Source organism: Ailuropoda melanoleuca, chromosome 3, assembly GCF_002007445.2.
Source record: "Ailuropoda melanoleuca isolate Jingjing chromosome 3, ASM200744v2, whole genome shotgun sequence".
NCBI lineage: Eukaryota > Metazoa > Chordata > Mammalia > Carnivora > Ursidae > Ailuropoda > Ailuropoda melanoleuca.
In genome coordinates this window covers 64,216,314-64,241,438 of record NC_048220.1, presented here as the reverse complement: position 1 = coordinate 64,241,438, position 25,125 = coordinate 64,216,314, and the positions used below count along the sequence as shown (strand labels likewise).

Below are 25,125 nucleotides of genomic sequence, written 5' to 3'. Positions count from 1 at the left end.
CAGTCGCTTGCCCAACCGGTTTCTTTCTCCCCTTCCCCCATCTGTCTTCACACATCACTTCTTCCACCTTCCATCCAAGTCGTGGGCAAAACCCTGCAGTGCCGGTAACGCACGCGTCGGGCTGGTCACTCAGCAGTTTATCCTTACTTGGCTTTGCAAACAGCTTCCCACCCAGCCCTTGTCCCCTAATGCCCTACTCTTTCATTATCTACTAGAGTGTGCTCGGTAAGGAGCTCCAGATAGCACGTCGAGGGTTTACGGTAGCCTGCCTACCAATAGGAGCCCACAATGAAGAGAAGTCAGGTTCAGCCTCCCGACAGCCCCAGTGTCTTCTTCCCTTGGCTGTACACCTACTGTACCCGCGAGCGAGCGAGGGAGCGAGCCGGGCGCGGGAGGGGACGCGCAGAGAGGGCGGACAGCAGCCGCGGCGTGCGCATGCGCACTGGGGTTGTTTTTCACAAAGCTGCTCTTAAAGTGAGCTGGCAGCCTCCAGCCGCCCGTCTTTGTAAGGAGACCAGAGACTAGCAGGATCGTGGAGCGGCAGCCTCTCTGCTGCCCTGACTTTTTAAGAAATCTCAATGAACTATTTGTAAAGAATCACTGATCTTGCCTGCAAGCTTTTTGCACGGCAAAGACATCGATCAGTGTTAGGTGAAGATCACATTTTATATGTGATCTTGACTTTTTTGTCTTACATTATATTTTTATAGATTTTGTTATAAACATGGTGCTGGGAAAGGTGAAGAGTTTGACAATAAGCTTTGACTGTCTTAATGACAGCAATGTCCCTGTGTATTCTAGTGGGGATACAGTCTCAGGAAGGGTGAATTTAGAAGTTACTGGGGAAATCAGAGTAAAATCTCTTAAAATTCATGCAAGAGGACATGCGAAAGTACGCTGGACCGAATCAAGAAACGCCGGCTCCAATACTGCCTATACACAGAATTACACTGAAGAAGTAGAATATTTCAACCATAAAGACATCTTAATTGGACACGAAAGAGGTAAGTTTTTATATTATTGAGAAGTCATTAGATCTGGTTTTCTTTGGGAAAATACCTTTTCAATTTTTCTGAATTAATGTAATTCTACTTCTGGCATAACACATAGCAGTTAGATAAAGATTAGCAAAGTTGGAAGATTTGGGTTCTCCTTGACATTCATCGTGTGTTAAGCCGTAATGCATGCAGGCATCTGCAAAGTGACTGCAAACTGCACTTATTCAACTACCTCTATACCCGGCTTCGTCTGTGCCATACGCACTTGCAATATCTTTCTACCTTACTTGTAAATTCTACTTAAATCCCATTCAGTGATTTTACTAATAAGTTTTCAAATGAATTGCTAAAATCTGCAGTCCAATATTCGATTTTCTCCTTGCACTCTGCAACCTTAGACCTTAAAAACTAAGCTTCAGTGAAGAAATGGAATAACATTTTTAAGTGGGTTAATAGGTGGTTTTCATTTTAATATTGACACGCAAAATACTTTAAAGAATTCATCACTGTTCTTTGATAAAGGATTTCTGTGGCTTATTTTGACATATGGAATCAACACCCCACGTGTTTTTTCCCTATTCTCTCCAGATCCTTTATAAATTTACATCAAGTATTCTCTGTCTTGAAGGACAGTACCTATCATTATGATGGGCTTCAGATCAGTTTTAGAAACCATTTCGGGTCAGTAATTTTCTTTTCTGAGTATGATGCCTAACTTTGGAACGTGCATTCAATGAAACCCGTGCCAGTCAAATGGAATTGAAAGTATTCGGCACACTGGATTTGATTTTTGGTTAGAAAAGGGAGATAAAGGGTTGTCAAGGGGAGAAGGGGTCCTGAGATTTCCAATCTATTGTTTAAATGATTACATTGTGGAAATATAGGAGACTCTAAGCTTGTTTTTCTAAGTTTCCACCCTTTGTTAGAAGCGGTTCAATCCTGTTTCGGACCAGTTCTGGGGGGTGGTGAGGAGGGGCGCTTGTTCTGCTCTCAGCAGATTGGTTACACGCGTCAGGTGGTGGCGATGACTTAATTCCTAGCCCAAGAAGAATATAATGTTAAAACTGGTTATGTAATTTTATGCTTCTCCTTTTTAATGCAGTATTTAGTTCAAATGTTGACGATTTTTCAAAAAAGTACAGCACATCTTTAACCTTTTTTAATATTAAAAAATACGCATCCCTGAGGAAGTGCTAATCGAACTAAGACAAGTGTCGAAATGAAGGATGCTTTGAGTTACGGCATGTAATTCATTTTTTTAAATATGAAGATGAAATCAGTTCTTTAGTTGGGTTTTCACAATTACACATAGGTAATCTGCATCCTGAAATAATTTTTAGTTAATCTTTCCAAGCAGTAATACTGAAAAGATATGCAAATGCCGAATGACAGCCTTGGTGTTTGTTGAAAAGCAGACACATGAGTTTGTGTTTGAACCTTTCTGGACATTGCAGCTTTTTATAAAATGGATAAGAAACAAAGGTTTTGAGGGAGTCGAGGCTTGCAATGGGGTAAAAGTAGAATAACGACTTACGGGGACAAACACAATTTCATTAGTTGTCCCATGGTTTCATGGTAAAGGAAACTATGTTCCCTGTACCCCACGAGATGCCCCTCAACCCCTGCAAAGCGTGGACGAGCTCTTAGCTGGAATAGTTTCAATGACTTAAAAGTGGGACCTCTCAAACTAGCCTGGTATCTGAGACCCCGCCCCGGGCGCCCGGCGATAGGCGGAGCCGCGTTTGTTAGCCTGTTGCTAAGGCGATGCCAGCCTCTGATTGGATTGGGCGCGGGCGGGTGGGGAGAGGGGGCTCGGCGCCGGTTGGGGCGAGGCTTGGAACCGGCGTGCGCCGGTAAAGGTTCCTCCAGAGTGGTTGCCCCCGCCCCTACTCACGTCCCTCCCGGAGCTTCTGGAGGCGCCGTGGCTCTTGTCACACAATGTTGTCGCCCCTCACCTTGGCCTGCTTGAGGTCCCAGAAAGAAGCGATCTCGGGTTTCAGCAGATAGACGGGTAGAAGCTCTTGCTGGCCTTACAGGTGCCGAACGGCCCCTGGGCGTAACTTTAGCTGACAAACCTATTCAGGAGGAACTTGGGTAGGCAGGGTTAGCAGGACCCCGTGTTCCTGTTTTTCGGCTGGAAGATGTCAGGTGGCTTCTGTAAACGCTCATTTCCTCTTAGCTGGAACAAAGCGTGTTTCCCGACCTCTGCAGTCACCAGACCGGCTACCTTGATTTGACCTGAGGGGACAGACCGTAAAGGCTGGCTAGGAGGGGAAGGAAGAGTGATAGTGACATGGAAAGCTGGGTGGGGGCCCCGGCGAGTATTGTGTCACCCCTCGCCACTGTTTCCCAGAGACTGTGCAGCTCTGGCCCCTCTCCCCCCGCCCTAGTTTCCCTCAACGCAACTGTAAAGGTGTCAGGGTGGCCCGAGCCAGATCGAACCGGTCACCGGCTGGGGCGTATAAAGCGGAAGCGCCGCGGTGCAGTCGCCCCGCCCCCAGTCCAGCAGGCTAGGCTGCGCGAGCGCGAGCGCGAGCGCCGCGCGACGTATGCCGTATGTATAGCGGAGCGCGCGGGCAGCGGCGGCGCGCGGGCGGGCCGGCTGGGATCTGCTCGCGCCGGTTTAGGCCGGTCCTCTCCTGCTCCGGTCTAGTTCTTGATTGACAGCCCGGCACTTGTTTACCACGGCGAAGCCGTCGCCGCTCGCCTCAATGAGAGTGCTGAGCTGGCACAAAAAGGGAGCAAGAAGGGAAGAAAAGGAGGAGGCAAACTTTGGGCGCCTTCGAGGGGAGCGAATTTAAATGGCCCCCCACTCACCAGTTTTCCGTGCTGAAATTCATTCGGAGGATTTGCATGGGGGGGGGCAAGGAAAATAGTACTGAGATGAAATCGTCGTGGTTTCTGAATGAAAGTACCCACATGTAGACCCCCTTTTCCCCCTTTCCTCTTTTGATGTAAGGGAAGCATCTTCAATACTTGGTGAGGGAAAGTTAAAATGGTAATACCAATTTCATCTACTCTCATGGTTAATGTTGGCTTCTACACTGAAAAACTACAGTAAGACATTTATGTAATTATACTATATACTCAAGGCTAAAATAAAAGTCATTTTAAGAATCCAGAATCCCCTCCCACATTTTCGTTAAATATATTTTGGAGAAATTTTTAAAAATACTTGGCCTAAAGAAAATTGGTTCTAAAATGAAAGGTCACTTTTCCAGCAATTGGAAACAACCTAATGAGAGTTCATTTTGCAAGGATGTGGAAGTGTTTCCCGGTAAGCAGGCACCTTTTAAATCTTAAGATAAATTTTTATATGCAAATTTTTAGCTGTTGCTAGGACAAACTTAGTGTGATCATTTGAGGTTCTATAAAGAATTTCTATTTTTAGCTCTGAAACTGACATTAAAATCACTGTTCCTTTTTTCTTTTTAACTTCATTTGACGAAGTTTTCTAATGGTTTTAGAATTGTAACATTCCTGTCATCTGCATCAAAACTGACAAACTAAACCATTGGAGACAAAGATAACCTCTTACGAGAGATTTGAGCTCTGACTCTTGTTGAGCATATACTATACTGATACGGATGCTTTACAGTTTGGGTCATTTACCATTAAAAAACTGCCTTTAAGGTTTTAAGTATTGATTATCCCCATCTTGCAGATGAGGCAACAGAAGACTTGGGATTCATAGTTCACCCAGAGGAAGTGACAGAAGTTAGAATTAAGATCTCTCAGACCCCAAAGCTTGTGGCCTTAATTATTATAGGAGTACCTTTAAAGTATTGCCACCAGGAAGATTGTGTAAAGGTTTAATATTACGTCTTTCGTTTTCTTTTTCTGTTTGTTTTAGATGATGATAATTCAGAAGAAGGCTTCCACACTATTCATTCAGGAAGGCATGAATATGCATTCAGCTTTGAGCTTCCACAGACGTAAGTATTATGAGTAACAGGCATATTTCATAAACCTCTGTTCTTTTAAAGTTAAAATTATTCTAAATTTAAATACTTTTAGTTTTAAAAAAAAACCCTTTTCATCACTGAATATTGCTAGAGGAAAACAATACACTAAAAAGAAGAAGCTGCTTTTTAATGTAGCCTGGCAAAATTATACAAAGCAAAGCTCAATTCTTAGTACTCTGTCTCCAAATCTAGGAAGTCTTTAAAATTTGAATAGTATTTCATGTACCGTGAGTGAATTAGAAGGTGCTAGTCAGAAAGTAAGCACTTTATACTTAATCATCAGTTGACATAAGCAGAAACAGAACTTATCAAGTCTCTTAGTAATTTATAAAAATCCAGTGTTTTATCTTTTCTGCTAATGCTAACCAACAGTAAGGTAAAAAGATAAAATTAATTAGGAATATCCTAACTTTAGAAGTGATGTTCTTTTGATATGAATTCAGTAGCTTATGTGCAAAGAGCTACTGAAAAAGTCACACAAGTAATACTGTGACCTGGACTTAAAAGGAAACACACGTCAGATAACTGAATATAAAGCAAGGAATATAGCATGGAAAAAGTAAAGTGGTTTATTCTCAATGTAAAAATAGACTGTTAGAAGAGATTATAACCACCCCCCAAATTTTCTTAGTATCTTTGTTAATTCTAGTATTTGAGTTGTTCTTTGTGGATAGAATTCATAAATGGTATTTTCAGAGTGTTCTATTTACTCTATTACTTAACATCATTTTAAATGTAATGCCCTAATCTACTTTTAAGAGAAATACTCCACATCTGTGAATATAATGCTAGTATTGGGTCTGAATCGTTTTAAGGATGGACATAATTAATTTCTAAAAATTCTATCTATAAACCAGTCATTTAAAATAGACTCTGGAAGACTAACCTAAATACTGCTTTTTATTTTTCTGTGCTATGCACGTTAATGCAGGAGTCTAAAATGCAAAAAAATCTGTAAAAACATCACTACTTCTCATGCCAATCTAAGTTAGCACTTTACCTTGTAAATAACTGAACAATGGGCATTTTTCTAATGAAACTATGAAAAAGAGACTAACTCACTGAAGTAAAACCTTCCACAATTAATAAAATCTGGGAGAGTTGAAAACCAGCTCTGATTCTCTTGATACAGATTAATAGAAATGTTTCTCTTTTTAAGCCTATAAAGTTAGAAAACATGGCCAAAAAGAGTCAGAACATGAGAAAACTAGGAAATGGAAAAGCAGCTTTTTAGATTTTCAGTAGACTTTATAAAAGGTGAAATTTTTGAAATTGTTATAACAACTATTCCAGGCATTTTCTGGACCTTCTTAATTAGTTACTATAAAAAGAGATAATTCTTGGGGCACCTGAGTGGCTCAGTCGTTAAGCGTCTGCCTTCGGCTCAGGGTGTGATCCCGTTCTGGGATCGAGCCCCACATCAGGCTCCTCTGCTAGGAGCCTGCTTCTTCCTCTCCCACTCCCCCTGCTTGTGTTCCCTCTCTCGCTGGCTGTCTCTCTCTGTCAAATAAATAAATAAAATCTTTAAAAAAAAAAAAATTGATTTCCAAACTTTCATAATTTTGCCACCAGCATTAAAAGCAGCCTCTTCTTAGTTTAAAGGGATTGTATTCTTCTGGCTTTTTAAAGCAAAATTTCTGTAATACTTTAGTGTTAGCTATTGTTTTTTTGGAAAACAAGTTTTTTTCCCCAATGACTTATCCCTTTGGAAATTAAAAAAATTCTGTTTGATACCTCATTAATATATAAACAGTGCAATATAGTAACACTTCTATGCTGACCTACTGTATAATTATTAATAAGAGGTATAAAATTAATATATTGAACTTTATATTCTGCACAGACCACTTGCTACCTCATTCGAAGGCCGACATGGCAGTGTGCGCTATTGGGTGAAAGCCGAATTGCACAGGCCTTGGCTTCTACCAGTAAAATTAAAGAAGGAATTTACAGTCTTTGAACATATAGATATCAACACTCCTTCATTACTGGTAAGAACTGACTGAATTCTTCATTCTTTGTTTTTGGCAATATAAATACTAAAGAATAATCACCTAAACTATGCAATCTGTATAATTTTAAAATAGTGATTTTAAATTCCATAAATATTAATTTACTTTTTAAAATACAGTCGAGCATACAAATTCGTAAAGAATATGCTCATATTTTCTGACGTTGTAACAACTTTAAGAAAATTTTAAAAGTAAAAACAGCATATGGTATGCAATAACTCACTCTGAAGTTAATAGAACAACAAAAAACAGATCTGTTCCCTGGGTAATTTTAGTGGAGGAGGAACAGTATTATCAATTATTATTATAAGACAATATCACTTACCATGAAAAGATCATAATCTAAAATTTGGACTGCATTGCTTATTCCAATATAGGGATAGTTGTCAAATGATGGGGAGACTGTCACTTTCATGAGAAAACAATTCTATTTTAAAAGAAATCCTTTTTAATTGCATTTTTTCACGAGATTCAAATTTGACTTTAAAAACTTTATTTGGTTAAACAAATGATAACATCTTTTAGCAAAGAAGAACTTTAAAAATGAGAGTTTTCCTTTTTTCACATAACTGATTTTTACATTCTCGAAGAAAGATGTTAACATTTGGGATTATAACCAAGTTGCTTTCCAAACTGCCTTTTTAAGGCAGTTTAAGTGGAATGTGGAAAGGGTTTTTTTGTTTGTTTGTCTGATTGGTTGGTTTGTTTTTAATTACTGTATATGTAAATAGCGTGAGCTAAAGCTGTGTTTATGGAGTATGACATTAAGCCCTGTACCCTTTCTTTTTTAACTGGATGGAGATTTACATAAAGACAATTGTATAATTCAGAAGCCATTGATTGGTTTTTTGAAAAGTATATTTGAGTACACTTGGAAAAAAGCAACACTGCTTTTATTTCTCCAAGAATTTAGGATTTTATTTTTAAAAATAACATTCTGTTACACTGTCCTAATTTATGCATTGACCTTTTCCTCTAAATTTATTTCTTACAGTCACCCCAAGCAGGCACAAAAGAAAAGACTCTATGTTGCTGGTTCTGTACCTCAGGCCCAATATCCTTAAGTGCCAAAATCGAAAGGAAGGGCTATACCCCAGGTATGTATGAGATGGATTCCCACAGAAAACGATCTTTCTTCACCTAGCTTTTGGGTATAAATGTATAGTATTTCTACTAAATGCAAACATAATGCAGTATTCTTTGGTAAAATAACCCAGTTTTCTTTCATAAATGGGAACGTAGTGTCCATTTTTAAATAGCTACTAGAAATGAGTAGTTCAGTTTTGTAATTCTAAGTTACTTGCCACTTTTGGGACTGTTTTTCATCCATTTAGTCCATTGAACTTTCAGACTTTGGCTTAAGAATCTACATTTTTGGAGGTTTGGTTGTTTTTGTTTTTGTTTATCAGTAGATACATATTTTCTTTTCCCTCTAGGTGAATCAATTCAGATATTTGCTGAGATTGAGAACTGCTCTTCCCGAATGGTAGTGCCAAAGGCAGCCATTTACCAAACACAGGCCTTCTATGCCAAAGGGAAAATGAAGGAAGTAAAACAGCTTGTGGCTAACTTGCGTGGGGAATCCTTATCATCTGGAAAGACAGATACATGGAATGGAAAGTTGTTGAAAATTCCACCAGTTTCTCCCTCTATCCTCGACTGTAGCATAATTCGTGTGGAATATTCACTAATGGTAGGTATAGATTTAAGGGTTTGTTGTTTAGTATTAAAGTCATGAGGATATCATTTTATCTTATTGCAGGATTTGGTCTTTACATTCTATGTATCATATATACGAATATAGGTAAACCTTTAATATGAATTAAAATTACTAATTTTACCTCACATGTAAATGTGTACTACACAGTATTATACGTAGTGGAGGAACTTTTCTTGTATATTCTATGTATAGATAAGTAAATGAAGTAAATGAAGGCCTAAGATAACATTAAAATTGGGTTATTAGTTTTTAAAAAAAGAAATAATGCTTGTAATTCTAAACCTACCATCTCCTTTGAATGTTTAGGTATACGTGGATATTCCTGGCGCTATGGACTTATTTCTTAATTTGCCACTTGTCATTGGTACCATTCCTCTACATCCATTTGGTAGCAGAACCTCAAGTGTAAGCAGTCAGTGTAGCATGAATATGAACTGGCTTGGTTTATCCCTGCGGGAAAGACCTGAAGGTAATTTGATAATGCATGTAAACCTAATCTCTTACTATTTTCAAGAACATAATTTTGTTTCTAATATTTTATGATTAGATGAATTTTTGTCTATACCTGCAGAAAGTAGATGTGTCCCTAATGTTAGATTTAAAACATATATCCCCCTAGTTTTAATCACAAAACAAGTATTATTTTTACCTTGACATTCCTTTTTAATGCCGACTATTCTGTGTATTTTGACATGCATAAGAACATGCTGTTCGAATTGCGTGTATCTTTTTCCTTCAGCACCACCCAGCTATGCAGAAGTGGTAACAGAGGAACAAAGGCGGAACAATCTCGCACCAGTGAGTGCTTGTGATGACTTTGAGAGAGCGCTTCAAGGACCACTGTTTGCATATATCCAGGAGTTTCGGTTCTTGCCTCCGCCTCTTTATTCAGAGGTAAGCACCAGATCCTCAAGTCTGAAATGGGCTGACTCTCCTGGGAAACAGCATTACAGACTTTTTTAAAAATAGAGTTAGGTTTTGATTGTCATCATATTAATAGAAAAACATACCTTAGAACAACAGGATTAAACATTAGATTAAATTTAATAAGTGGGATTCTTGTATTATTGGGGAAATAGGAATAATGATCTAACCTCGTGCTCACAAAATGCCCATTAAAGGAATGATTCATATTTTAAAGCATCAGTAGGAGTGGCATTTTGCAAGCCTGAACTAATAAAGTAGCTAGAATTTATCTTACTGATCATCTTTTTCCAATTTAATTCTTGCATACTTTAACATTCCCAGTCATGGGGAAAATAACATACTTGTAAAAACATAGTAGACAAACATTTCTACACTGATTATTTTTAGTCATCTCATATTGATGACCACTAAGCACTTACGTGAGTAAAACATGGCTCTTACTTGGGAGAAGCTCACAGACTGATGAGAAGAACAAATTTAGAAGCAGAATATTCTGTACAACGTGATAAGAATGCACACAGTTCATTTGAGGAGCAATTCATTAGGCCTTGGAAATCAGGAAAGGCTTCCCTGAGAAGGTGATCGTTAAGTCGAATCTTCAGAATACACCTTAATATATGTTGTGCAGGGCTTTAAAGTTGGCCTTGACACCCATATAATGCCAAGTAGTTTTGTAAATCACTAGAATCAACCTTATCCTTTTGGTTATCATAGTTTAGCTATTTAACAATGAAATATTACTCCCAAATGAGAAGACCTAAGTGGGATTGCTTCACTCCTCAAGAAATTGCTGCTTTTCCCCCTTAACATCATGACTAGAAGAGTCCATTTTCTTCCAGAGGGTTTAACAGAAGATCCACTTTATTCATTGACTATAGGATATTTAGAATTCTTGCAAATTCTTGATTAGCCGTAATTTTTCTATCCCACTATTCCATTTCACAAAATTTTCCCTTACATGCTAAAAATGTTCTCCCACTTATTACAGATTTCATTACTATATTTTTATGCTATTTCTGTCTTAAGTCAGTAACTTCTGATTTGATGTGAGGCTCTCTGGCTGTACAAAGGGCATTTTAAAAGAATGGCAATCTCAGTATCCACTTTTAAGCAATTTGTCGCAAAATTCTACTACCTTCTTTTAAAGTGAGTTCATTAAGAGACTTGAGAACTTTTAAAATCCTAAATTGGTTCAGAATGTGATTCAGTTAATAGTCACATAGAAGGGGGAAGTTCTAGATTGTATTAAAGTGTTTTTTTCTTAAGTCATTAAAAGAGAAGTTACTTGCTTTTTTCCCTTCAGAAACATATTTTACCTAAAGTTTGGTGAGGCACTTTGGATTGTGCCACATTTAAATGCAAATAAAAATGGGTCTTGTCCAAAGGATGTTTCAGTAAAAGAAATGTATTAAAGTCAACTAGTTCCCTTCCTGTGCTCATTCTCTCTGTACCTGAGAAGCAACTGAAATATATTCACTTTGCTTAAATGTAAGCACATATGAAAGTCTCTCTAATCATACAGAAGGTGGGCAGACTCTAGAGCATTTTGGGCTTTGCTATTTCTTGACACCCACAGTTTTCCTAGGCCCTCTCTGGTGTTTTACATTCACAGGTTACTACTTCAACTAAGCACCAAGAACATTGTTTACACAACTGCGTTCTTCCCAAAGCCTAGAAAAGAGATGAGTTGACTTTTTTTGTAAAGGATGAAAGGGATACTTTACAAATGTTCTCCACTGTGTATTTGAGTCTTCAGTACTACTAAATGCTGAGTAAAACACCATTCCGTGATAAAATTTTACCATTAGCTTTTGGGAAAGAAAACTATTTGGGCATACCTTTAGAAATTTTATTTGTCTAGTAATTAAATATCAGGCACTTTATAGATAATACTAGTATCCTTTTCTCCCTTCCCCTATGTGCCCCGTGAATGTTCTTTCTGATTCAGTTCCTCAGTGGTACTCAGAATGTTAGTCATTGCTGCATTTTTACTAGACCTTATCAAATAGCTTTGTAATTTTTTTTCACTTTTCTTTTTAGATTGATCCAAATCCTGATCAGTCAGCAGATGATAGACCATCCTGCCCCTCTCGTTGAAGGAACACTTGGTTAAATCAAGTTGATGTGGGTTCCGAACTGTATCTCTTCCCAGCTGAGGACAGAGAAGTATCTTGGAGACACGTTTTCAGAGGAAGTGGAATTGCTTTTGCCCAGAAAAATGGCAAATACATGAAACAACCAGTGATCATGCTTTAGAAGCCTACAGCAACATTCTGGGACTGCTCCAACATGCTTGAAGATCTAAGCTTTTCTCCTTTAAAACAGGCACATACTAAGAGCAGTCTTCTTAGCCTATGGTCATACGTGTCAAGACACCACGTTGTAAAGAGGGATGATTTCCTTCTTTTGATTTGAAAATTTGCACATGCTCAATGCTTACATTGTGCAGTTCCGATGTCACTACAGCTTTTTTTTTTTTTCCATTTATGCCAGACTCTTGATACTCTTTAAAAACTTGTTTGTGGTCAGCACAACAAGGAACAAAAGAAAGCTTTGAAAAAACTTTAACATGAAAAAAAACGCACTGACTTTTTTTTTTTTAATTTAATATAGCCTGGACTTTACCTGCGTATGCACATGCTCAGAAATGTCCTACTAGGCTGACCATGTATCACCTCTTCAGCTTGGATCCTATTGTGGATTTATTTACAAACATCAAATGCCTTCAAGCCAATCCTTCTTGCTGTATGTTTTGCAGCCTACTGTAGTAGATACGCAACAGATATGTGGGAAAAGAGATAAGAGGAGGAAGCTAATAAGAGACTGTGTCAAGATTGTATACCTTCTTGGTTTCTTTTAAGAATTTGTTGCCTTTCTACTATTACAGCAAAGCAGCATTTTGTTACTGACTGCCTAAAATCACTTAATCTCAGGTGAACGCATCACTTGCCAAACTGTTGGAATGCTATTTGTGTTTTGTTGCACTGTTATTTTTTTTGTTTGTTTGTTTGTTTGGTTGGCTTTTTGGAGAGGGAAACTTGGAAAAGGGACATACACAAAAGTGATAACCCACCCACATTCCCTTTTTATCATTACATAAAAGAAGAAACTAGCAGAGCAAAGAATGGAGTAAAAGAAAGGCAGTATGGCAGGCACCAGCAAAGAGTTAAGGGCTTGTGCTCTTAAAAATTACTGTTATTTTTATTATTTTAAGAGTATGGAGATTTTCCAGTCACTGGAGAGGAGGAGAAAGTGCATTTATTTTTATAACAGAGTTACTTAATTACCTCCAAAACACATATGTTGGAAATCATTTTTGCTGGTGCAGAGTGTTTTAATGAGCAGGAAAATATATATATATATATATATATTTTCAGGTTACGATTAGAGAGCTTAATTTATACATTTCCTGTCCTGCTCAAGCTTCTCAGAGCTTGAAAACCCAAGTTTATTCTAAAAGTGTATAACTTCAAAATTACAAATACTAGAACATGTGTTGGAATGAGAACTGTTTTCTATTTTTGTGGGTTTTTTTAGTGAAAGTATTTTTTCCATTACCTAAAGAACATTTTGCTAAACATGAGAAACCACTCACTTTGAGTATATATAGATAAGAAGAGCAACCACATCAGTAAATTATGGTTTATATTAAAAATAATTTACAGTTGGCTCATAACAAATATACCAGCATTCATGATGACACTTAAAAACCATTTTCCAAGGTACCAAGTGTACTGATGGTCTTATTTTAGAAGGAATTCAGCTCTGATGTTTTTAATGAAAATCAGCATCTGTGATGTTGCAACATATGTGTGAAATGGGTGTTACATCTATCCTGCCATTTAACCCCACAGTTAATAAAGTGGCTGAAAATAATAGTAACTCTGGCTTGGTGCTTGACCTGGTTAATACTGTCTTAAAGCTTCATACAAAACAAACAGGCTTTTCCATAAGTGGCCTTTAAGAAAACATGGAAGACAATTCATGTTTGAAAAATGCTGACAGGGTGAAGAAAGCCCAGCGTAAAAATGAATCGCGTTTTAAGTGATTCAGTAAAGGGTTTGGGCTCCCGTAGCAAACTAATACTAGATACTAAGGAAATGGGGGTGAAATATTTTTTTATTGTTGTTAAATCATTTTGTGAATGTCCCCCTCAAAAGAAGCTAATGGAATATTTGGCATAAAGGGCATTTGGTGGTTTTATTTTTGTTTGGGGGGGGATTGTCTGAAAATCCCTTTTCTTTTCTCTCTTCTTACGTCTAACTGACTAGGGAACAATTGTTGATATGCATAGCATTGGAATACTTATCACCATATACTCTTATAAATAACACATGAAGTGAGAATGACCAATATTCTGATAATTGGCACTGGGTCACAAAATGTGATTAAATTTGAAATATATAAAACTTTATCAAATAAAGTTTTATTTACCCCATTAAACTATTTCTTTACTTTCTTATTTAGAGGCATTACTTTACTCTTTTCTAAATATTGGTCAATTCCTGACATAAGATGTGAGGTTCACAGTTGTATTCCAGTATTCAAGACAGATTCCTGATTTTGCAATTAGGAAAAATAAAATCCAAAACGTTAGCAAAACAAAGTGCAATATTAAATGTCTGCTTTATAGATTATATTCTATGGCTGTTTGTAATTTCTCTTTTTTTCCCTGTTTTATTTGGTGCTGAATATGTCCTTGTAGGCTCTGTTTTAAGAAAACAATATGTGGGAAATGATTTAATTTTTCCTATTGCTCTTCCTTGTGGAAAATAAAGTGTTTTGTTTTTTTCTTTTTTATAAAATTGTTTGGAGATTTATTTGAATCATGATCATGTCAGTAACTCATCGTACATGCAAACACTATTAGGACTACAATTAAACTCTATTTTAAGCCAATTTGGATAAGAATTGTTTCAAGCCACCAAGAGAATTACTGAAGCCTTTAAGGAATTTTTAATACTAATTATCGGTGTTTGGCTTAAAAATTCATCAAATTATGGATGCTTTTTTTATAAAACCTGTAAATTCATTATATAAATTCCAGTCCTCTATATGAACCAAACTTAACCAGGTAAAGTAGTTTCACTTTCAGGCAATTCCCTCTTGCTGTTATGTGTCCAAATTCTAGTATTTCAAGAACACATAAATTTAAAAGTTGTATTAACCTTACAAAAATATTTTTTTTCTAAATTTTAAAACAAGAGTAAATATTCTTTTTCTCAAAGAATGTGTGGACTTTACAGTGATTTGTAACATTAGAAGTACTTCGGGTCACATTTAGAAAATAACCTTATTTCAGTGTTTATACATAGATCAGCTATTAAGTTGTATATGTGCCTTACTATATGATTCTCCCATATTCTCAAATGTGTATACACATATAAAGCGTGTTACAAAGAAACATTTAGACAATATATTTATAATCAGTTTTATGGAAATAAGAGCTAGCAATCTACATAATGTCTTTATACAATATGGAATAAAAATGACGGGGGGAAGAATTACAGCCTGAGAACGGGAGACATAGGTTTTGGGTTCTGTAACTTTAGATGCAGCCTTAAACAAAATGGGTGAATTGTGATGTCTTCATCTACAAGTGGAAGAGTAGGTATGCAAAGTCCCCTTCATCACTGAAGGCACAAGGTTATATACATCTTTAGATAAAGACCTCTTTAGGTAAAGAAATAGTTAAGTCAATTATAACATTGGGAATGAACCACCGTGCTTCTAAATTTGCATTAGAATACTCTTAGACTGAGTTAAGTACACGTTTCAAGTTATATACAATTGAAATTACCTGACTCTGCTTTTGCACCGTCAACTCTTTATCACCAATTAGGATTTATTGAATGGCCAAGCTTAGTATATTTTTCAGGATTATAAAGTAACAGAGGGAGAAACTCAGGCTACCTTAAGTAAAAAACTGTATTAACCAGTAATTCCAAGGATGACTATATTAAGTAATTCAGATCCAGAAATCCAAATAATACTCTGAGGACACACTCTTGTCTCTCATCTCTGTTCACTTACCCTTTTTCATATTAGCCTTATTCTTTCATATTAGATGGACCAGGAAAAATGACCCCAGTTTCTACAGCTCCTGCAAGAAAAGCCATCTTGACTCTCCAAATCACTTGTTGGGGAGATTCTGATTGGCCAATATCTGGGTCATGTCTCATGCCACACAGAATGGGTTTCCCAATAGAAATCTGTTTCCAGAAGAAGGGAGAAAAGAGGTTAGTATATATTCTTGCTATTTCAACTGTTGTCCAAACCAGCAGCAGTGGCATCACTTAAGAAGCGCATTAGAAAAGCAGAATATCAAGGTCTATCCCAGAACACTGACCCAATACCTGTTTACATGATTCCCAGGTAATTTGTAAGTACAGTGAAATTTAAGAAGTGCTCTGCAGCACACCAAAGAAGTAGATGAAGACACAACAGGCAACTTTGCTTTCATGAGTCCCAAACTGTAACTGAGCTGAGGATTTGGGGTACTTAACGAGTGAAAAATAATCATGCCATTTTACTTTTTATTTTTTTTGAAGATTTTATTTGAGAGAGAGAGCGCACACACGCGCACGCGCGTGCACAGGAGGGGGGGGCAAAGGGAGGGGGAGGGGCAGAGGGAGAGTGAGAAGCAGGCTCTCCACTGGGAGCCCACATGGGATTTGATCCCAAGACCCTGGGATTATGACCTGAGCCAAAGGCAGCTGCTTAACCGACTAAGCCACCCAGGTGCCCCAATCATGCCATTTTTAAATCCCAAAGCCTGTTTATGTACAACTTTGTAACTACTATATCAGAATTCCTATATCAACAATCAGCATTTCTCAAAACATCCAGGACTGAATGATGAAATATTTTGCCTTTTTATTTCTTGATTTAAAAATCAATAGAAGATGCATTTTTCAATTCAGGAGAGAAAAATTTATTGATCTAAGAAAATTAATTTGACTTTTGAGGAATGTAGTCTGCAATTTTTTTAAGAAAAAAATTTAGGAGAATGTGGAAAACACATGAATATGGAAATCCAATACATGAATATGTCAAATCCAAGACAACCAGTACTTTAAAAATCCAAACGCACAAGCCCAACTGGGAATAGAACCAGTATCACTGCCTTTGCTGAATAGCACTAAGTTAAATATGTAAGTAAAAAAAAAAGTTTTTTTTCGAACCAGCTTCACAGACATCAACTTAGGTAAATGAAGTCACAATATTATAGAGCCAAAAAGAAAAAAAAAAAAAGTTGCTTTAGAATAGATCTAGTATTTATATGTATATGCTTTTATGTATATAAAAGAGTATATAGCCTAATTGATTCAAGAAAACAAGTGTTTATGACATTAGAAATTTCCGATACACTGCAGTTATTTTTTTTTTTAAAGATTTTATTTATTTATTTGACAGAGATAGAGATGGCCAGTGAGAGAGGGAACACAAGCAGGGGGAGTGGGAGAGGAAGAAGCAGGCTCATAGCGGAGGAGCCTGATGTGGGGCTCGATCCCATAACGCCGGGATCACGCCCTGAGCCGAAGGCAGACGCTTAACCGCTGTGCCACCCAGGCACCCCAACACTGCAGTTATTTCTAACCGGAAATGGATTTTTGCTACTTCTAAATTGAAGACTTACATAAGTTCTCAACATCAATTTCCAATTTAAACAAAAGGATTATTACCTCTGGCACTGACAGGTCACTGGGAACATTAATAAAGTTAAAATAGTGAGTTAAAACATCTTTGTATAATTTAGAGATCTATTTACTAGTTACACAAAAGTCTTACCAGTGAACAGAAGGATGTGAAAGATTATAAATATTGTCCTAACATAAGTCTAACAGTGATGATACAATGGATAAAAGCAAATTATTGCACTGTTATTACTTCAGATGACATGAATTTTTGCCAAAAGTAGCAGCTCTCTGATCATTACTGAATATAGGAATTTGTACTTATTAGATCACTTTTCTCTAATGAATTAATAGCTTAAATAATGATAGAAATGCAAAAAAAAAAAGTTGCTAGAATAAGCAGCCAATTTCTGCTTTGCTTTTTTTATTTTAAGGAAATCAACATTTCTATCTTCAAACGTAAGACACACTTTTATAATCTATACCCCTTGACAGATCTGAATCCCAAAAGGTAGTATTGGAGATGTTTAGAACCACAGGAAAATAACAGGAAACCAAGATACAGCACACACATCACAAAAACAAACAGGATGCTGGCAGCCTATAATAGCATACCTAGAACCCACAACAACCAAATCACACACTCATTCTCTTCCAAAACTGTTAATTCCAAAATTACAAAAACAGAGGAGAAAATACTCTCTCCCCTTACTATTCTTTCTTCTATTTGGAGAGTCAACTTTAGGAAACCCTTGCGAAGAAACAGCCATAGGAATGCATGCTGTGTAAGGGAAGCAGGGGACAAATGCCTCGGGCTGGTAAGTGTTCATGAATGCCTTCACCAGACTGACCAGGAAAAGCCCAATAAATTCCTTCATTTCACTGTCCTCAATATTAGTTTCCTACTGGCTGCCTCAGCAAAATACTTCAAACAAGAAGACTTAAAACAACTGAAATTTATTCTCTCACATTTCTGGGGGCTAGACGTACAAAATCATGGTATGTTCCTTCTGAAGTCTGCAGAGGCCGACCTTTCCTTGCCTCTGCTTGCTTCTGGTGAGTGGCTGGCAATCTTTGGCTTGTAGACCCACCACTGGAATCTCTCCCTTTTTTATCTAATGGCCATTTCCTCCCGGTATCATCTCTGTGTCTTCATATGGATTTCTCCTCTGAGTCTCTCCTCATCTTATACAGATACAGTAATGCTGGATTGAGGGCCCACCGTACTCCAGTATGACTTTATAATAATTAATTACATCTGCAATGACCCTGTTCCAAATAAAGTCATATTCTGAGATACTGGGGATTAGAGCTTCAACCTATCTTTCTGGGAGACACAGTTCAACCCATAACAACTTCCTTTCCTCCAAAACACGAAACATAACAATGTAGTGCCTATAAGGAAAAGCTACCTATTCAGAGGAAATAGTTAGCTATTCCTCACTTTATAGAGCAGATTTAGTCTCAAACTGTAAAATCACTACAGATCAAAGGAAACATTCCCTCCCCAGCACCCCCTTTTTCCTGATGAGATACTGTGGGAGGTGAGCACTCATCTGGGAGATAAGAAACCTACGTTCTGGTCCACAGACACTAAGTGGCTGAATGAACTTCAACAAGTCATCTGACTTACCTAATGTTCCATTTCCTCCTTCCTTTTTTTTTACTTTAAATTTAATTAATTAACATATAATGTATTATTAGTTTCAGAGGTAGAGGTCAGTGATTCATCAGTCTTATATAATACCCAGTGCTCATTACATCACATGCCCTCCTTAATGTCCATTACCCAGTTACCCCATCCCCTGCCCCCTCCAGCACTCCTCAGTTTGTCTCCTATGATTAAAGGAGTCTCCAATGGTTTGTCTCCCTCTCTAATTTCATCTCATTTTATTTTTTCCTCCCTTTCCCTATGATCCTCTGTTTTGTTTCTTAAATTCCACATATTGGTGAGATCATATGATAACTGTCTTTCTCTGACTTATTTCACTTAGCATAATACCCTCTATTCCATCCACATCACTGCAGATGGCAAGATTTCTTTTTGATAGTCGAGTAGTATTCCATTATACATATATATATATGTGTATATATATATATATATATATCACATCTTCTTTATCCATTCATCTGTCGATGGACATCTGGGCTCTTTCTATATTTTAGCTATTGCTGATAGAGCTGCTATGAACACTGAGGTGCATATGCCCCTTCGAATCACTCTTTTTGTATCCTTTGGATAAATACCTAGTAGTGCAATTGCTGGGTCATAGGATAGTTCTCTTCCTAACTTTCTGAGGAACCTCCGTACTCTTTTCCAGAGTGGCTGCACCAGCTTGCATGCCCACCAACAGTGAAAGAGGGTTTCCCTTTCTCTGCATTGTCATCAACATCTCTCATTCCCTGACTTGTTAATTTTAGCCATTTCTGACTCGTGTTGAGGTGGTATCTCATTGTGGCTTTGATTGGGATTTCCCTGATGCTGAGTGACGTGGAGCATTTTTTCATATGTCTGTTGGCCATTGGAGAAATGTGTGTTCATGTCTTCTGCCCACTTCTTGACTGGATTATTTGGTTTTGGGGTGTTGAGTTTGATAAATTCTTTATAGATTCGGGATACTAGCCGTTTATCTGATAAGACATTTGCAAATACCTTCTCCTATTCTGTCAATTATCTTTTGGTTTTGTCGATTGTTTCTTTTGCTGTGCAAAAGCTTTTTATCTTGATGAAGTCCCAATAGTTCATTTTTACCTTTGTTTCCCTTGCCTTTGGAGACGTATCTAGCAAGAAGTTGCTGTGGCCAACGTCACAGAGGTTGCTGCCTGTGTTCGATTTTGATGGACTCCTGTCTCACATTAAGGTCTTTCATCCATTTTGAGTCTATTTTTGTGTATGGTGTAAGGAAATGGTCCAGTTTCATTCTTCTGCATGTGGCTGTCCAATTCCCCAACACCATTTGTTGAAAAGACTGTCTTTTTTCCATTGGATATTCTTTCCTGCTTTGTGGAAGATTAGTTAACCATACTGTTGAGGGTCCATTTCTGGGTTCTCTATTCTGCTCCACTGATCTGTTTTTGTGCCAGTACCATACTGTCTTGATGATTATACCTTTGTAATAGAGCTTGAAGTCTGGCATTGTGATGCTACCAGCTTTGGTTTTCTTTTTCAACATTCCTTTGGCTACATGGGGTCTTTTCTGGTTCCATACACACTTTAGGATTATTTGTTCCATATCTGTGAAAAAAGTTGATGGTATTTTGATAGGGATTGCACTGAACGTATAGATGCTCTAGGTAGCATAGACGTTTTAATAATATTTGTTCTTCCAATCCATGAGCATGGAACGCTTTTCCATTTCTTTGCATCTTCCTCAATTTCTTTCATGACTATTCTACAGTTTTCTGACTACAGATCCTTTGACTCTTTGGTTAGGTTTATTCCTAGGTATCTTACGGTTTTTGGTGCAATTGTAAATGGGATTGACTCCTTAATTTCTTTCTTCTGTCTCAGTGTGTAGAAACGCAACTGATTTCTGTGCATTGATTTTATATCCTGCCACATCGCTGAATTCCTGTATGAGTTCTAGCACATTTTGGGGTGAAGTGTTTTGGGCTTCATAGAGTATCATGTCATCTATGAAGAGTGAGAGTTTGACTTCTTCTTTGCTGATTCGGATGCCTTTTATTTCTTTTTGTTGTCTGATTGCTGACGCTAGGACTTCTAGTACTATGTTGAACAGTGGTGATAGTGGACGTCCTTGTCATGTTCCTGACCTTAGGAGGAAAGCTCTGAGTTTTTCCACTGAGAATGATATTCACTGTGGGCTTTTCATAGATGGCTTTTATGATATTGAGGTATGTTCCCTCTATCCTTACACTGTGAAGAGTTTTAATCAAGAAAGGATGCTTACTTTGTTAAATGTTTTTTTCTGCATCAATTGAGAGGATCAAATGGTTCTTGTCCTTTCTTTTATTAATGCAGTGTATCACACTGATTGATATGCAGATGTTGAACCAACCTTGCAGCCCAGGAATAAATCCCACATGGTCGGGGTGGGAATAACCCTTTTAATGTACTGTTAGATCCTACTGACTAGTACCTTGGTGAGAATTTTTGCATCCATGTTCATCAGGGATATTGGGCTGTAATTCTTTTCCGTGGGGTCTTTGTCTGGTTTGGGGATCAAGGTAATGCTGGCCTCATAGAAAGAGTTTGGAAGTTTTCTTTCCATTTCTATTTTTTGAAACAGCTTCAGAAGAATAAATATTAATTCTTCTTTAAGAATCCCCCTGGGAAGCCATCTGGCCCTGGGCTCTTGTTTTTTTAGGAGATCTTTGATGACTGCTTCAATTTCCTTGCTGGTTATGGGTCTGTACAGGTTTTCTATTTCTTCCTGGTTCAGTTTTGGTAGTTTATATGTCTCTAGGAATGCATCCCTTTCTTCCAGGTTGCGTAATTTGTTGGCATATAGTTGTTTATAATATGTTCTTACAATTGTTTTTATTTCTTTGGTGTTGGTTGTGATCTCTCCTCTTTCATTCATGATTTTATTTATTTGGTTCCTTTCTCTTTCCTTTTCGCTAAATCTGGCCAGGGGTTTATCAATTTTATTAATTCTTTCAAAGAACCAGCTCCTGGTTTTGTTGATCTGTTCTACTGTTCTTTTGGTTTCTATTTCATTGATTTCTGCTCTAATCTTTATTAATTTTCATCTCTTGCTGGGTTTAGGCTTTATTTGCTGTTCTCTACCTCCTTTAGGTGTAAGGTCAGGTTGTGTATTTGAGACCTTTCTTGTTTCTTGAGAAAGGCTTGTATTGCTATATACTTCCCTCTTAGGACCACCTTTGCTGCATCCCAAAGGTTTTGAACAGTTTTCATTTTCATTTGTTTCCATGAATTTTTTAAAATTCTTCTTTAATTTCCTGGTTGACCCACTCATTCTTTAGTAGGATGCTCTTTAGCCTCCATGTATTTGAGTTCTTTCCAACTTTCCTCTTGTGATGGAGTTCCAGTTTTAATGCACTGTGGTCTGAAAATATGCAGGGAATGATCTCAATCTTTTTGCACTGGTTGAGACCTGATTTGTGACCCAGTATGTGATCAATTTTGGAGAATGTTCCATGTGCACTTGAGAAGAATGTTATTCTGCTGCTCATTTCCTGCTTCCTGATCTATGAAATTCTTTGGGGGTACCTGGCTGGCTCAGTTGGTGGGGCATGTGACTTGATCTCGGGGTTGTGAGTTCAAGCCCCACATTGGGTGTAGAGATTACTTTAAAAAAATAAAAACCTTTTAAAAAAGTGAAACTCCTCCTCCAGCAATACCTTTCTATTCAGAGTACCTGATATAATTGAATTAAAATACCATAACCTTGCTTCAGGCTCTGGACTTCGAGATTTTATATTGTTGTAAAATTTATAATTTCCCTATACTTAAATCAATACTATAGCCTAAAACTTAAACAATTGAATTTCACTCTAGAAAACAGTGTATGGTACTATGTAGGCCACTACTTTATTTCAAAAGAGTAGAAGCTCACCATATTCTTTTATTTTTTCAATTCTTTTTCACCATGTTCTTTTAAAGCTAGCCATGATATCATCCAATGACCATGGTGTTTTAGAAAGCACAATGTACCACCAGTGAACTCTCTGGACCTCAGTTTCTTCATTCTTACTACAGAAAAATGAGACTTTCCCATAACTCCTGCAATTTCTTCTAGCCAAATAGTCAACCACCTACCTCTTATTCAACAGGGATGAAATTCAGATCAGACCTTGTTTTCAGAATGCCAAGTAATCAAGCTATAGGCATACCTTGGGAGATCTGGCAAGTTCAGTCCAGACCATTTCAATAAGGTGAATACTGCAATAAAGCTAGTCAAATATATGTTTTGGTATCCCAGTGCATATAAAAGTTATGTTTACACTATACCGTAATCTATCAAGTGTGCATTGTGTCTAAAAAACAATGTGTATACTTTTTTTTAAAGACTTAATTATTTTAGAGAGAGAGAGCACGAGCATCAAGGAGGGAAGGAGGGAGAGAGAAAGAGAATCTTAAACAGGCTCCACACCCAGCACGGAGCCTGACACGGGGCTAGATCTCATGACCCTGAGATTATGACCCGAGCTGAAATCAAGAGTCAGATGTGCAACTGACTGAGCCACTCAGGCGCCCCAACAACAATACGTTATTGCCAAAAAAGGTTAACCATCATGTGAGCTTTCAGCAAGTTGTACTCTTTTGGCTGGTGGGGGGTTGATGGCTGCTATCTGATCGGGGTGGTGGTTGCTGAGCATTGCGGTGGTTGTTGTAATTTCTTTTTTTTTTCTTTTAATGTAAACTCTGTGTCCAAAGTGGGGCTTGAAGTCATAACCCTGAGATCAAGAGTCACATGCTCTACCAACTGAGCAGCCAGGCACCCTTGGCTGTGGTAATTTCTTAAAATAAGACAACAATGAAGTTGGGTACATTAATTGACTCCTCCTTTCACGAATGATTTCTCTGTAGCATATGAGGCGGTTTGATAGCACTTTACCTATGGTAGAACTATCGGAACTGAAATCAATCCTCTCAAACCCTGCTATTTTATAAGCTAAGTTTACATAATATTCTAAATATCTTCCTGTCATTTCAACAGTCTTCACAGCATCTTCACCAGAAGCAGATTCTATCTTAAAAAACTGCTTTCTTGGGGCGCCTGGGTGGCACAACGGTTAAGCGTCTGCCTTCAGCTCAGGGCGTGACCCTCGCGTTCCGGGATCGAGCCCCACATCAGCTCCTCCGCTGGAAGCCTGCTTCTTCCTCTCCCACTCCCCCTGCTTGTGTTCCCTCTCTCGCTGGCTATCTCTATCTCTGTCAAATAAATAAATAAAATCTTAAAAAAAAAAAAACCGCTTTCTTTGCTCATGCATAAGAAGCAACTCTTCATCTGTTCAAGTTCTATCAGGAGATTGCAGCAACTCAGTACCACCTTTAGGCTCCACTTCTTAATCTAGTTCTCTTGCTCTTTCCACCACATCTGCAGTTCCTTCCTCCAATGAAGTTTAAACCCCTCAATGTCATCCATGAAGGCTGGAGTAACTTCTTCCAAACTCTTATTCATGTACATATTTTTACCTCTTTTCATGAATCACAGGTTTTCTTAATGGCACTAAAATGATGAATTCTTTCCAGAAGGTTTTCAACTGACTGCCCAGATCCATCAGAGTAATCACTATCTATGGCAGCTATCGTCTCACAAAATATATTTCTTAAATAATTAACACTTGAAAGTTGGGGCACCTGGTTGACTCAGTCAATAGAGCAAAAGTCTCTTGATCTTGGGGTTGTTAAGTTCGAGCCCCACGTTGGGTGTAGAAATTATTTAAAAATAAAATCTTTTAAAAAAAGAAAACAACATACATACATACATACATACACACTTGGAAGTCAAAATTACTCCTTAATCCATGGGCTGCAGAATGGATATAGTACTAGCAGGCATGAAAACAACATTCATCTCATTATCCATCTCCATCAGAGCTCTTGAGTGACCAGGCACATTGTTAATGACCAGTGGTATTTTGAAAGGAATCTTTCTATATGAGCAGTAGATCTCAACGGTGGGCTTAAAATACTCAGGAAACTATGTTGTAAACATATGTACTGTCATCCAGGCTTTGTTGCTCCATTTTTAGAGCACAGGCAGAGTAGATTTAGCGTCACTCTTTGGGCCCTGGGATTTCCAGAACAGTAAACGACCACTGGTATCACCAGCTACATTGGCCCCTAATGAGAGAGTCAGCCTATCCTGTGAAGCTTGGCAGCAAGGCATTGACTTCTCCTCTCCAGCTATGGAAGTCCTAGCGGGCCTCTTCTTC

General features: G+C 37.8%; 1 protein-coding gene and 1 long non-coding RNA gene across 4 annotated transcripts in view; both read left to right on the top strand.

Moving 5' to 3' along the window:
* Positions 1-485: 485 nt before the first annotated feature.
* Positions 486-14,427, top strand: ARRDC3 (arrestin domain containing 3). Of its 3 annotated transcripts, none has more exons than XR_004624130.1 (8): positions 486-1,004; positions 4,852-4,933; positions 6,807-6,954; positions 7,970-8,072; positions 8,412-8,668; positions 9,002-9,164; positions 9,397-9,589; positions 11,663-14,427. XR_004624130.1 is itself a non-coding variant. In XM_034656484.1 (8 exons), the coding sequence occupies exons 1-8, from the start codon at positions 725-727 to the stop codon at positions 11,717-11,719; spliced, it is 1,245 nt and encodes a 414-aa protein (XP_034512375.1). In that variant the 5' UTR covers positions 486-724; the 3' UTR covers positions 11,720-14,427. The 3 variants fall into 3 exon arrangements, 2 of the variants coding, with proteins under 2 accessions (XP_034512375.1, XP_034512376.1); XM_034656484.1 differs by having other exon boundaries at positions 9,435-9,589; XM_034656485.1 differs by lacking the exon at positions 6,807-6,954 and having other exon boundaries at positions 945-1,004; positions 9,435-9,589.
* Positions 14,428-17,081: 2,654 nt separating this feature from the next.
* The window catches only part of LOC117801531, a 28,329-nt gene continuing 20,285 nt past the window's right edge, over positions 17,082-25,125 (top strand). Inside the window, exon 1 of the long non-coding RNA XR_004624137.1 lies at positions 17,082-18,077. This is a non-coding gene — a long non-coding RNA (uncharacterized LOC117801531). The remainder of the gene's footprint in view (positions 18,078-25,125) is intronic.